Raw genomic sequence first — 13,810 nt, forward strand, 5'->3', positions numbered from 1 at the left:
CCAGGAAGTGTGTTTACGGTCCACTTTTTATTATAGCCCTTGAACAGCTGCAGTTACTCAGATGGTAGAGTGCTTTTTTTGCTTATCTGCCTAAGTAAAGCTAACCGGCTTAGAGTCTTTGCTGTTTTTAAAGGAAGTTCGGTAATACTGAACTAGCTATTCACGTACAAGGACTAATAAGAAGTCAGAAGCAGTTAAATGGCCTTGCGTGGCCTTTTTTTTAATGAAGGTTTAACCTCTAGATGGTGGTAAGTAAGCAGTGATCCAGTAATTGTCTGCAGGATCCACTGTTGCTAGGGGAAGACTAGGGCATTGGGAAATTGTGGTAAACACTGTAGAAATCCAGTGTCTTCTAGAGAGATTCAAGTCATCTAGTTTTGATGGGCAGTGGCTACCAATCAATCTGCGCATCAGGCAGAAACTCCTCACCCTGGGCTTCAAGGCTGTCCATCCCCTCGCCCCCTCCTACCTCACCTCCCTTCTCTCCTTCTCCAGCCCAGCCCGCAACCTCCGCTCCTCCACCGCTGATCTCCTCACCGTACCTCGTTCTCGCCTGTCCCGCCATCGACCCCCGGCCCACGTCATCCCCCGGGCCTGGAATGCCCTCCCTCTGCCCCTCCGCCAAGCTAGCTCTCTTCCTCCCTTCAAGGCCCTGCTGAGAGCTCACCTCCTCCAGGAGGCCTTCCCAGACTGAGCCCCTTCCCTCCTCTCCCCCTCGTCCCCCTCTCCATCCCCCACATCTTACCTCCTTCCCTTCCCCACAGCACCTGTATATATGTATATATGTTTGTACATATTTATTACTCTATTTATTAATTTATTTTACTTGTACATATCTATTCTATTTATTTTATTTTGTTAGTATGTTTGGTTTTGTTTCTGTTCTCTGTCTCCCCCTTTTAGACTGTGAGCCCACTGTTGGGTAGGGACTGTCTCTATATGTTGCCAATTTGTACTTCCCAAGCGCTTAGTACAGTGCTCTGCACATAGTAAGCGCTCAATAAATACGATTGATGATGATGATGATGATGATGATGAAGGCTAACAGGCACATTCAAATATTTAGGAGAGTGATGGTCTCAGCAAAATCTCCTCAGTCAAACTGCATCCATCACATTTCCATGGTACCTAAGGGCACCTGGCTGTCTCTGAGGGGTCTCTGGAAACCATGGCAACCAGAGCACACAACTCTCCTACAGTACAAAGATTGTGTTTTTGCAAAACTCTGGGTTAAGTAAAAAGCGCCACAGACCCATGCACGTGGCACCGCACACATACACATGAGGGGCTCCATCAGACGCTGAGGCTCCTTGTAGACAGAAATCATAACTACCACCTCTATTATAATATAATAATAATAATGGTATTTGTTAAGCGCTTACTATGTCCAAAGCCCTGTTCTAAGCGCTGGGGGGGGGGGGGGGGATACAAGGTGATCAGGTTGTCCCACGTGGGGCTCACAATCTTAATCCCCATTTTACAGATGAGGGAACTGAGGCACAGAGAAGTTAAGTGACTTGCCCAAAGTCACACAGCTGGCAATTGGCGGAGCTGGGATTTGAACCCATGACCTCTGACTCCAAAGCCTGTGCTCTTTCCACTGAGCCACGTTATGCTCCCAAGACTGTGAGCCCACTGTTGGGTAGGGATTGTCTCTATATGTTGCCAATTTGTACTTCCCAAGCACTTAGTACTGTGCTCTGCACATAGTAAGCGCTCAGTAAATACGATTGATGATGATAGTACAGGGCTCTGCACACAATAAGCACCCAATAAAAACCATGTATGGATTGCAACCTGCCATCTCCAGATAGGCTCACATTATCAGACGAGGGACTCCTACTTCCCCAACAACCAGCTAGTCAAAATCCAGAGTGAAAATACGCGTGCCGGTGGAACTGACTGAATTGTACGCTAGCCCTTAATGGTCCCCCTAGTCTTATAAAATGGTTCAGACACCTGTCTAATGAATTTTCTTTCCTAACCACACAGCAGTAACTCACTCCATTGAATTTCGGTCTTCAAAGAACATCAAACGAAAAGGCTATCCTGACATTGCTAAAGCTAGCAAATAAAGTGGTTTTTTTTGTCGTTTTTTCATAATATGTAAGTTTCTTTTAGGATGACTATTGCACGGGCCTTGACAAGTTTGGTCCCATCTCCCTGGCACCTTTGGGCACAAGATTTAAATTACATAAAGGAAGGAGAAGGGGTAGGGAAGGGGTTGAGCCCGTCCAGATAGCGGAAAACAAATTCCACCATCAGGCACAAGCAGTTGCTACACGGAGCCAACTCCCACCCACACTGTGTTGCTTCTGAAATACACAGTTTGGTCAGAGACATTTAGAATACTGTTTATAAAGGCTGTGTAAACATAGCTTTACTACTACAAAGACGTTTAGTGGCTTTGATTAATGGTGACTGTTTAATTACATTTTTCCAACAGTTTTCTTGGTCAGGAACTAAATCACGGCTCGGTTTAACTAGAGATTAAACAGTGGTCACTAAAATAGGAAATGTGATGATGTGTACTGGCCTTTGGGCAGAGTAATGGTGGCCTTTTTGGATGCGGAGTCTTATACAACAAACAATTCAGTCCGTTGAGCTTTGTGTTTTTTATAAATGAATGGCCATAGAATGGAAATTTCGGGAAGAGGAGCAATCGGGTAGCCTAATTTTACATGCTAATAAATACTTTTTCTTTAAAGGGCAACTGATACTGCTTAGGTACTTATGAATATTTTCTTTTGTTCATATAGAAACTCTTTTCCACCTTCTTTTCTACTTAAAAAAGATTCCAGCTTTTGATTCTGCATGTCTAGGCTAGTGGCTGAGGAAACTCTAGGATCCAAGACAGAAAAGAAGAAATGTCCAGGAAAGGCAGGACTGGAGAGGAGGGAGGAATATCTGAGCATCTGGTTTAGGTCTACTGGGAGCTTCAGGTCACCCAGGGAAAATTAAGAAAAGCAAACTTGACATTTGCCCAGACATCAACTAACAACTTTACCTATTCGTAAAGTTTCACAACATTTCAGAACTAGTCCTTTTTTTTGGGGGGGGGGGGGGGGGGGGGGGGGTTGGAGATGAGGGGAGGGGAAAGAAAAGAGTCATGAGAAAAAGTTGGGCTCCTTAAAGATTCCTTCCAGTTTTCTTATTTGATGAAAATTCCCTCATTGGCTTGGGGGAGAAATAGATCTATAATATTCATTCATTCATGTATTTATATGGCATTATGGTATAAATTTAGTGGTATAATAATAATAATTGTGGTATTTAAGTGCTTACTATGTGCCAAGCACTGTAGTAAGTACTGGGGTAGGTGCAGGTTGGATATAGTCCCTGTCCCCCATAGGGCATACAGTCTTAATTCCCATTGTACAGACTTGTACATATCTATTCTATTTATTTTATTTTGTTAGTATGTTTGGTTTTGATCTCTGTCTCCCCCTTTTAGACTGTGAGCCCACTGTTGGGTAGGGACTGTCTCTATATGTTGCTAACTTGTACTTCCCAAGCGCTTAGTAAAGTGGTCTGCACACAGTAAGCGCGCAATAAATACGATTGATTGATTGATGAGGGAACTGAGGCACAGAGAAGTTAAGCGGCTTGCCCAAGATCAGACAGGAGACAAAGGGTAAAACCAGGATTAGAACCCAGGTTCTTCTGACCCCCAGGCCCTTGTTCTATCCACTTCCCTATTTTTACATGTCTACAAATTATATTTTAAATTATTTAGTTACAGTAATGTCTACCTCCTCCTCTAGACTGTAAACTCGTAGGCGGGGAATGTATCTACAAACTGTTGAGTTGGACTCTACCAAGTGCTTAGTACAGTGCTGTGCACACAATAAGGGTTCAATAAATATTAAATATATTAATTAATAAATAAATATATTATTATTGTTGATAATGATGAGCCAAGCTCTTTTTACAATTTGCTGAACACCCCTGATAGTGTTCTCCTCCATCTCCTGGCTAAGTGGTCAGGCCCAAGGCTGGAGTGGGGCAGGGGAGAGGAAAGAGGAGGTGTGAACAGCTGGCTGGGGAGGTGAGGGGGAGGGTGGCCACCCATTTTCCAGTCAATCAATCAATCAATCAATCATATTTATTGAGCGCTTACTGTGTGCAGAGCACTGTACTAAGCACTTGGGAAGTACAAGTTGGCAACATATAGAGACAGTCCCTACCCAACAGTGGGCTCACAGTCTAAAAGGGGGAGACAGAGAACAAAACCAAACATACTAACAAAATAAAATAAATAGATATGTACAAGTAAAATAAATAAATAGAGTAATAAATATGTACAAACATATATACAGGTATATATAAGTCCTGCAGGTAGAGGACCAGTAATGCAGTTCTTGGGCCCTTTAAGCCTTTTTTCCCCCACATTGCAAATCCAAAACAAGGTATGTTCCTTATATTGAAGGGTACTACATTCAGGCACGATGTCACAGTTTATTCAGAGGGTTTCATCGGGCTCCGCAATATTTCCGAAAGGGCTTGGAGAAGAAAGTTTACTCGAGAGATTCAGAGTCATTTGAAGACTAAAAGCTTAAAAGTAAATTTTACTGACGCCCAAAGGCCTTTCGTTAAGGTTCCACTCCACTAATTACCAGTGCAAATTACTGTCACCCAATTCTGCCATATGGTATCCTAATGTGTCAGGATGTACCACTGATGTACACTGAGATTAATTTGCTAATGAATGTTTGAAAATGTGGCTGTTTTTTTTTAAAAGAAACTCACCGTTGGCTAAAAGGACCAGATTTTCCTGAGATTTAGATAAACGGGGTGGTCAAGTGGGCAGAACAGGGGCCTGGCTGTATCTATACACCCCACAATGAAAACACCACATGTGTGAGGCAAAATCAGAAGTGGGGTCAGGTTGCTGCCGCCTCAGGCCTTTGTTTGCTTTGTCTGGCGGACAAATTCTCTCTCTATGTCTCTTTGTCTCTATGTGTTGCCAATTTGTACTTCCCAAGCGCTTAGTACAGTGCTCTGCACATAGTAAGCGCTCAATAAATACGATTGATTGATTGATTCTCAGTGGGTAGAGATGGCTTTGTCCTCCAAAGAGCCTGCCCAGGAGTGAGATTTCCCCTTGCCTGGCATCCCTTCCCCACAGCACCTGTATATATGTATATATGTTTGTACATATTTATTACTCTATTTATTTATTTTATTGGCACCTATCTATTCTATTTATTTTATTTTGTTAGTATGTTTGGTTTTGTTCTCTGTCTCCCCCTTTTAGACTGTTAGCCCCCTGTTGGGTAGGGGCTGTCTCTATATGTTGCCAATTTGTACTTCCCAAGCGCTTAGTACAGTGCTCTGCACGTAGTAAGCGCTCAATAAATACGATTGATGATGATGATGATGATGTTAAAGACTGCTACAGAGCCACTTGGGATGCTTCCCTGATTGTTCTGACCTTTTAGGGTCACATTTTCTATCCTGTGAGTGGGAGCCTTATGCATTTTACGTGGATCAACAGTGTCATCTAGTGAAAACACAACCACATCCGTTAAAAGGTCATTAGGGGCTTGGATGACAAGTGCTGACCCTCGTGGAAGTGGAGGTGGCAATCGCTCCCCACCCAAAATTAGCAGTTCAGTATCGGGGGGGAAGGCTTTACCTTCGCCCCTTCAGCAGATACTTATCTGCTGCTACCTGTATATATATACCTGTATATAAGGGGCTCACACCTGTATATATGTATGTATGTTTGTATGTATTTATTACTCTATTTTATTTGTACATATGTATTCTATTTATTTTATTTTGTTAATATGTTTTGTTCTCTGTCTCCCCCTTCTAGACTGTGAGCCCACTGTTGGGTAGGGACTGTATCTATATGTTGCCAACTTGTACTTCCCAAGCGCTTAGTACAGTGCTCTGCACACAGTAAGTGCTCAATAAATACGACTGACTGAATGAATGAATATATGTATATATGTTTGTACATATTTATTACTCTATTTATTTATTTATTTTACTTGTATATATCTATTCTATTTATTTTATTTTGTTAGTATGTTTGGTTTTGTCTCCCCCTTTTAGACTGTGAGCCCACTGTTGGGTAGGGACTGTCTCTATATGTTGCCAGTTTGTACTTCCCAAGCGCTTAGTACAGTGCTCTGCACACAGTAAGTGCTCAATAAATACGACTGACTGAATGAAAGAATGAATATATGTATATATGTTTGTACATATTTATTACTCTATTTATTTATTTTACTTGTACATATCTATTCTATTTATTTTATTTTGTTAGTATGTTTGGTTTCGTCTCCCCCTTTTAGACTGGGAGCCCACTGTTGGGTAGGGACTGTCTCTATATGTTGCCAATTTGTACTTCCCAAGCGCTTAGTACAGTGCTGTGCACACAGGAAGCGCTCAATAAATCAATCGTATTTATTGATCAATCGTATTTATTGAGCGCTTACTGTGTGCAGAGCACTGTACTTAAGCGCTTGGGAAGTACAAATTGGCAGCATATAGAGACAGTCCCTACCCAACAGTGGGCTCCCAGCCTAAAAGGGGGAGACAGAGAACAAAACCAAACATACTAACAAAATAAAATAAATAGAATAGATATGTACAAATAAAATAAATAAATAGAGTAATAAATATGTACAAACATATATACATATATACATATATATATAAATACGATTGATGATGATGATACTTGTTCTTCATCAGTCACTCCTATGGAATGGATGGGGACTGACCAGAAGGGAAATTGCCACTTCTGTGTTCATGGGCAGGAAATGTATTGGCTGATTCTGAACTGTATCAATCAATCAATCAATCGTATTTATTGAGCGCTTACTGTGTGCAGAGCACTGTACTAAGCGCTTGGGAAGTACAAGTTGGCAACATATAGAGACAGTCCCTACCCAACAGTGGGCTCACAGCCTAAAAGGGGGAGACAGAGAACAAAACCAAACATACTAACAAAATAAAATAAATAGAATAGATATGTACAAATAAAATAAATAAATAAATGGAGTAATAAATATGTACAAACATATATACATATATATATAAATATGATTGATGATGATGATACTTGTTCTTCATCAGTCACTCCTATGGAATGGATGGGGACTGACCAGAAGGGAAATTGCCACTTCTGTGTTCATGGGCAGGAAACGTGTTGGATGATTCTGAACTGTATCAATCAATCAATCCATCAATCGTATTTATTGAGCGCTTACTGTGTGCAGAGCACTACTAAGCGCTTGGGAAGTACAAGTTGGCAACTAATAGAGACAGTCATCATCATCATCATCATCAGTCGTATTTATTGAGCACTTACTGTGTGCAGAGCACTGGACTAAGCGCTTGGGAAGTACAAGTTGGCAACAGATAGAGACAGTCCCTACCCAACAGTGGGCTCACAGCCTAAAACGGGGAGACGGAGAACAAAACCAAACATACTAACAAAATAAAATAAATAGAATAGATATGTACAAATAAAATAAATAAATAAATGAATGGAGTAATAAATATGTACAAACATATATACATATATATATGTAAATATGATTGATGATGATGATACTTGTTCTTCATCAGTCACTCCTATGGAATGGATGGGGACTGACCAGAAGGGAAGTTGCCACTTCCGTGTTCATGGGCAGGAAACGTGTTGGCTGATTCTGAACTGTATCAATCAATCAATCAATCGTATTTATTGAGCGCTTACTGTGTGCAGAGCACTGGACTAAGCGCTTGGGAAGTACAAGTTGTCAACTAATAGAGACAGTCATCATCATCATCATCATCAATTGTATTTATTGAGCGCTTACTGTGTGCAGAGCACTGGACTAAGCGCTTGGGAAGTACAAGTTGGCAACAGATAGAGACAGTCCCTACCCAACAGTGGGCTCACAGTCTAAAAGGGGGAGACAGAGAACAAAACCAAACATACTAACAAAATAAAATAGATTAGATATGTACAAGTAAAATAAATAGAGTAATAAATATGTACAAACATATATACATCATCAATCAATCATATTTATTGAGCGCTTACTATGTGCAGAGCACTGTACTAAGCGCTTGGGAAGTACAAATTGGCAACATATAGAGACAGTAGTCCCTACCCAACAGTGGGCTCACAGTCTAAAAGGGGGAGACAGAGAACAAAACCAAACATACTAACAAAATAAAATAAATAGATTAGATATGTACAAGTAAAATAGAGTAATAAATATGTACAAACATATATACATATATACAGGTGTTGTGGGGAAGGGAAGGAGGTAAGATGAGGGGGATGGAGAGGGGGACGAGGGGGAGAGGAAGGAAGGGGCTCAGTCCGGGAAGGCCTCCTGGAGGAGGTGAGCTCTCAGTAGGGCCTTGAAGGGAGGAAGAGAGCTAGCTTGGCGGATGGGCAGAGGGAGGGCATTCCAGGCTGTACTCTCCCAAGTGCTTAGTTCAGTGCTCTGCCCATAGTAAGCGCTCAATAAATGTCATTGATCGACTGGTCCCTTCCCTCTCTTCCCCACCTAACAGCTGCAGATCCAGACCGGGCTGGGGGCTTCCTCTAGCCCTTCTGATGATCTGAGAACCAACCTGGCCTCATGGATAAAGCATGGGCCCAGGAGTCAGAAGGTTGCTTTATTTTATTGTCTGTCTCCCCCTTCTTAGACTGTGAGCTGTATATATGTATATATGTCTGTACATATTTATTACTCTATTTATTTATTTATTTTACTTGTACGTATCTATTCTATTTATTTTATTTTGTTAGTATGTTTGGTTTTGTTCTCCGTCTCCCCCTTTTAGACTGTGAGCCCACTGTTGGGTAGGGACCGTCTCTCGATGTTGCCGACTTGTACTTCCCAAGCGCTTAGTACAGGGCTCTTCACACAGGAAGCGCTCGATAAGTACAATTGAATAAATAAAATAAATAAATAATGCCAGCTCTGCCCCTGTTTGCTGTGTGATTTTCGGCAAGTCACTTCACTTCTCTGTGCCTCAGTTCCCTCATCTGTAAAATCTGCAAACTTGAGAGGAACTGAGGCTTTGAATAAGGGCTGGCAACGAAAAAAGTTTTCAGGCAGCAAATACATTCTGAGGTCATGTAGACAGTGTTTCTGATGAAAGGAAACATTTCTGTGTAAATCTATGGGATGTACTCCCATTATGAAATGATATAATTTGGTCCTTAAAATTTAGTATGTACCTTTTAAATGGAAATTGGATTTCATTTTTTTTTGATGGAACTCTGATAAAGTGATTCACTCTCCTGTGACTCAGTTCCCTCATCTGTAAAATCTGCAAACTTGAGAGGAACTGAGGCTTCGAATAAGGGCTGGCAACGAAAAAAGCTTTCAGGCAGCAAATACATTCTGAGGTCATGTAGACAGTGTTTCTGATGAAAGGAAACATTTCTGTGTAAATCTATGGGATGTACTCCCATTATGAAATGATATATTTTGGTCCTTAAAAATTAGTATGTACCTTTTAAATGGAAATTGGATTTCATTTTTTTTTTATGGAACTCTGATAAAGTGATTCACTCTACTGTGCCTCAGTTCCCTCATCTGTAAAATCTGCAAACTTGAGAGGAACTGAGGCTTTGAATAAGGGCTGGCAACGAAAAAAGTTTTCAGGCAGCAAATACATTCTGAGGTCATGTAGACAGTGTTTCTGACGAAAGGAAACATTTCCGTGTAAATCTATGGGATGTACTCCCATTATGAAATGACATATTTTGGTCCTTAAAAATTAGTATACACCTTTTAAATGGAAATTGGATTTCATTTTTTTTTTATGGAACTCTGATAAAGTGATTCACTCTACTGTAGTGAGATTGAACTACCTTTATGCATGTTATGATGATACATGACCCCTTTCTGCTGTTGAAAAAGCTCTTTTCATACTCCAAACAAACTGTACTTCCTTCCTTCATAGAGGGAGAGGCCCATTTGTGAAATGAGACCTTCAGCATGGTCCTGAGAGTCAGAGGATCTGGATTCTAATCCTGATTCCACCACTTGTCTCCTGTGTGACCTTGAGCAAATTGCTTAACTTCTCAGTGCCTCAGTTTCCTCATCTTTAAAATGGAGATTCAATAGCTCTTAGACTGTGAGCTGTATATATGTATATATGTTTGTACATATTTATTACTCTATTTATTTTACTTGTACATATCTATTCTATTTATTTTATTTTGTTAGTATGTTTGATTTTGTTCTCCGTCTCCCCCTTTTAGACTGTGAGCCCACTGTTGGGTAGGGACTGTCTCTATATGTTGCCATCTTGTACTTCCCAAGCGTTTAGTACAGTGCTCTGCACACAGTAAGCGCTCAATAAATACAATAAATTGATTGTAAGCGCTCAATAAATTGATTGATTGATTGATTGTGAGCCCTATATGGGACAGACAGACAATACACCTGTGCATTGTGCCTAACCCGGTGCTTAGTACAGGGCTTGGCAAATAGTAAGTGCTTAACAAAAACCATATTTATTATTAGTGTTATTATTAAGGTTCCTGACTCTTAAATGTTTGTGATTGTTGTAAACCAATTTCACCACATCGTTTTCTATTTATTATATGGCCAAAAGGGAGAAGCAGCATGGCTCAGTGGAAAGAGCATGGGCTTTGGAGTCAGAGGTCAGGGGTTCAAATCCCGGCACAGCCAATTGTCAGCTGTGTGACTTTGGGCAAGTCATTTAACTTCTCTGTGCCTCAGTTACCTCATCTGTAAAATGGGGATTAAGACTGTGAGCCCCCCGTGGGACAACCTGATCACCTTGTAACCCCACCAGTGCTTAGAACAGTGCTTTGCATATCGTAAGTGCTTAATAAATGGTATTATTATTATTTTTATTAAGTTGCCTTAAAAGCAATGCGAGGGGAAACCCCTATCCTCTGGAGAGTATATCCCTCACTACTCCCTGAAATCAAGCATGCTATTATCTCCCGTGATAGGCTTTTCTTACTTATGCTTATTACACTTAGACTTCTTACACTTCTTACTATTGATGGGAAAAGCAAATCTAATCACTTGGAACATTGGCTTTTCGCCCCTCCAGCCCAGCAGGTTGGATGTTACTTGAGGAAAGGAGTCATCTGAATATTTGTTCCCTTTCTAGAGAGAGACAATTCTTGGGCTAAGTATCTGGAACAGTGCTTTGCACACAGTAGGCACTGAATAAACGCTACTGATGATGATGATGTGGGAACCTTAATGAGGAAAAACCACATCTGTTGGGTGATTAGAATGGACATAATCACAGTAAGCTCTCAGTAAATACGACTGAATGAATGAATGAATGAATGAATAATCAAATAGCCTGCAACTCCTTTTCTCTGGAGACACAGTGAAAGGCCTGCCATAAGTTGTCCAAAGACATTAAAATAAGATTTAATTCTTAAAGCAAAATGTAGTGGGATATAGCTATTGAGCGTACATACCAAAAACATGCCTGGAGCAGCATTGTGTCTCTGGACCAGGAGTGAGCCCTTCTGACCTCTGAATTCATCTGCAGGATAGATGATATATTTGAGCAAACGAAAAGAATCCAGGCGGCTCTGCAGAAACGCAAGAAAAGTGATTTTCCAAAGCAATAAAACATGTCTGTCTTGCACACATAACATTTGCATCTCATAATTCTGTTGTATTATATTCTCTCAAGTGCTTACTACAATGGTCTGCACATACTAAGCATTCAATAAATACCATTGATTGACTGACATCTCAATGACTGAATTTTCTCTTCACTTGGCCTGCCATCTCCATCATGATGTCTTATTTCCCAAAGAACGCATTTCTTCATTCTTAAGTAGCTATAGCTTCTTGCATCTATAGGGGGGTGAGTGTGATGAAAAATTGCAATTTCCACTCAAATCCCACCTACTCCAAGGCAGTTTCCCTAATCCACTCCAAGATTTGATCATTCTAATTATTCTAGTAACCTTCCAATCTTCTGAAAATCCCTGAAAATTATACGTGCATGGGTTGGTCATGTGTTTTTCTGCTACTTCATCCTTTTAAGTTTTTGTCATTTGAATTATATGCTTGTTTGCGTCTTCAGATATGGTCTGAATTATTTTAGATTGTAAACTCCTCAAGGACAATAAATGCCACCCAGTGACTGATGAACACTTGAACCAGATGTACTCAGCTAAGTTGCTCTTGGAATCATAAGGACATACAGAAAATCACTATTCTACTGGCCCCTGGACCGACAATTTTACAGCTCAACTGATCCTTTTGGAAATTAAACTAGTCTCTTGCACGTCCCCATCAATGTGGAGGGAGGACGGGTGGGAGTTGCAATTACAAATGATGCCTCGAAACAAGAAAATACTAGAGGAATCACAGTTGAAATCACGTGAATAAAGTTGTGGCATGAGATGAATTTCCCAAGAAACTGCCCTTGAAGACTAAAAATAATTTTTTAACTTACTGTTTTGCCATCAACCATCTATAGATTGCAGTGTGGGCCAACGCCACCGAGGAAGAGAAGATGGCTGAAAACAAAAGAGCAAACCAGCCATGCACATGCAAAATTTCACTTTGAGAAGGCTTCCCAAACAAAGTTACAGAAGTTGGATATGGTGTCTGCCCCTATACAAGCAAAGGTAAGCGGACCTCACAGCTCATAGGTGGGCCGTCAGATCTCTTATTTGGGAACCCAAGAAGTAGAAAATGACTGTAGTCAGTCTGAGATTGTGTTGGGCAGATCCAGTGACAATACTTTATAACATAAATGTAGCATCTCAAAACAGAATGGAATGGAAGATAACTGTCTTGCCTTTGTATAAAAAAAAGAATTGCAATTCATAGGTAATTCCCAAACCTCATTTTCACCACTTATTTCAATTTACTTCATCCAACCCACAAGAAATGTCAAAAGTTATTGGTTTGAATATCACCACTGTCCAAGCCCCTTCCCACCTTCACTGCCAATAGGGAAATATGTTAACCTAGGGAGGAGAGCAAAGAGGAGATTGCAAATTCCACAACTGTATAGTCAATTCCAGAATAATTGGGAATTAAATGGAAACAAGCCAAACTGTTTATTTTTAAATAATATGTTCCTGTAGGCTAAGAAGTAGCAAACTTTGTTTGTTTTAAAGTAATATGTTCCTGTGGGCAAAAAGGTAGTTGAATTTAAAGTCACAGTGTGCGACTACCTTCAACTCCTGGGCCCCAAATCCCTGACACTGGTTGGTAAATTACTGGCATATTCTAATTGTCAGCTGAGTTGGCCACAACTGTGGGTAAAAAGCTCTTCATGTCGAAGGGCTGATTCACTCTCAGATCAGCCCCAACCATGTGTTTTCCAAATGTGTCTTGGTTAGAACCCAGTATGGGCATATTCATCAATCAATCAATCAATCAATCGTATTTATTGAGTGCTTACTGTGTGCAGAGCATTGTACTAACAGCTTGGAAGTACAAGTTGGCAACATATAGAGACAGTCCCTACCCAACAGTGGGCTCACAGTCTGAAAGGGGGATATTCATCCAGCAACCTGTTTGGTTATAGCATAACGCAGGGTCGGAAGAAAGAGAGTGTGTGTGTGTGTGTGTGTGTGTGTGTGTGTGTGTGTGTGTGTGTGTGCCCCCACGCACACGCGTGCAGAGCATGCATGCACTTGTGCTCAGTTTTGGACAACCTGAGTTTTCCCGAAATACAAGGTTTTGCAAGAATGCAACCCCTGCAATATAGAGGATATAGATATATCTTACTGTGATCAAATCAATCATCTGCATTCATTGATTACTTACTGTGTGCAGAGCACTGAACTAAGCACTTGGGAGAGTACAATATA

At 40.7% G+C, this 13,810-nt stretch overlaps 1 protein-coding gene across 1 annotated transcript in view; it reads right to left on the reverse strand.

Moving 5' to 3' along the window:
* The window catches only part of LOC119936604 (uncharacterized protein C3orf20 homolog), a 39,535-nt gene that overhangs the window by 8,422 nt on the left and 17,303 nt on the right, over positions 1-13,810 (reverse strand). Inside the window, exon 10 of the mRNA XM_038756066.1 lies at positions 11,444-11,560. Within this exon, the coding sequence (XP_038611994.1) occupies positions 11,444-11,560 (117 nt within the window). The remainder of the gene's footprint in view (positions 1-11,443; positions 11,561-13,810) is intronic.

Source organism: Tachyglossus aculeatus, chromosome 14 (genome assembly GCF_015852505.1).
Source record: "Tachyglossus aculeatus isolate mTacAcu1 chromosome 14, mTacAcu1.pri, whole genome shotgun sequence".
NCBI classification, from domain to species: domain Eukaryota; kingdom Metazoa; phylum Chordata; class Mammalia; order Monotremata; family Tachyglossidae; genus Tachyglossus; species Tachyglossus aculeatus.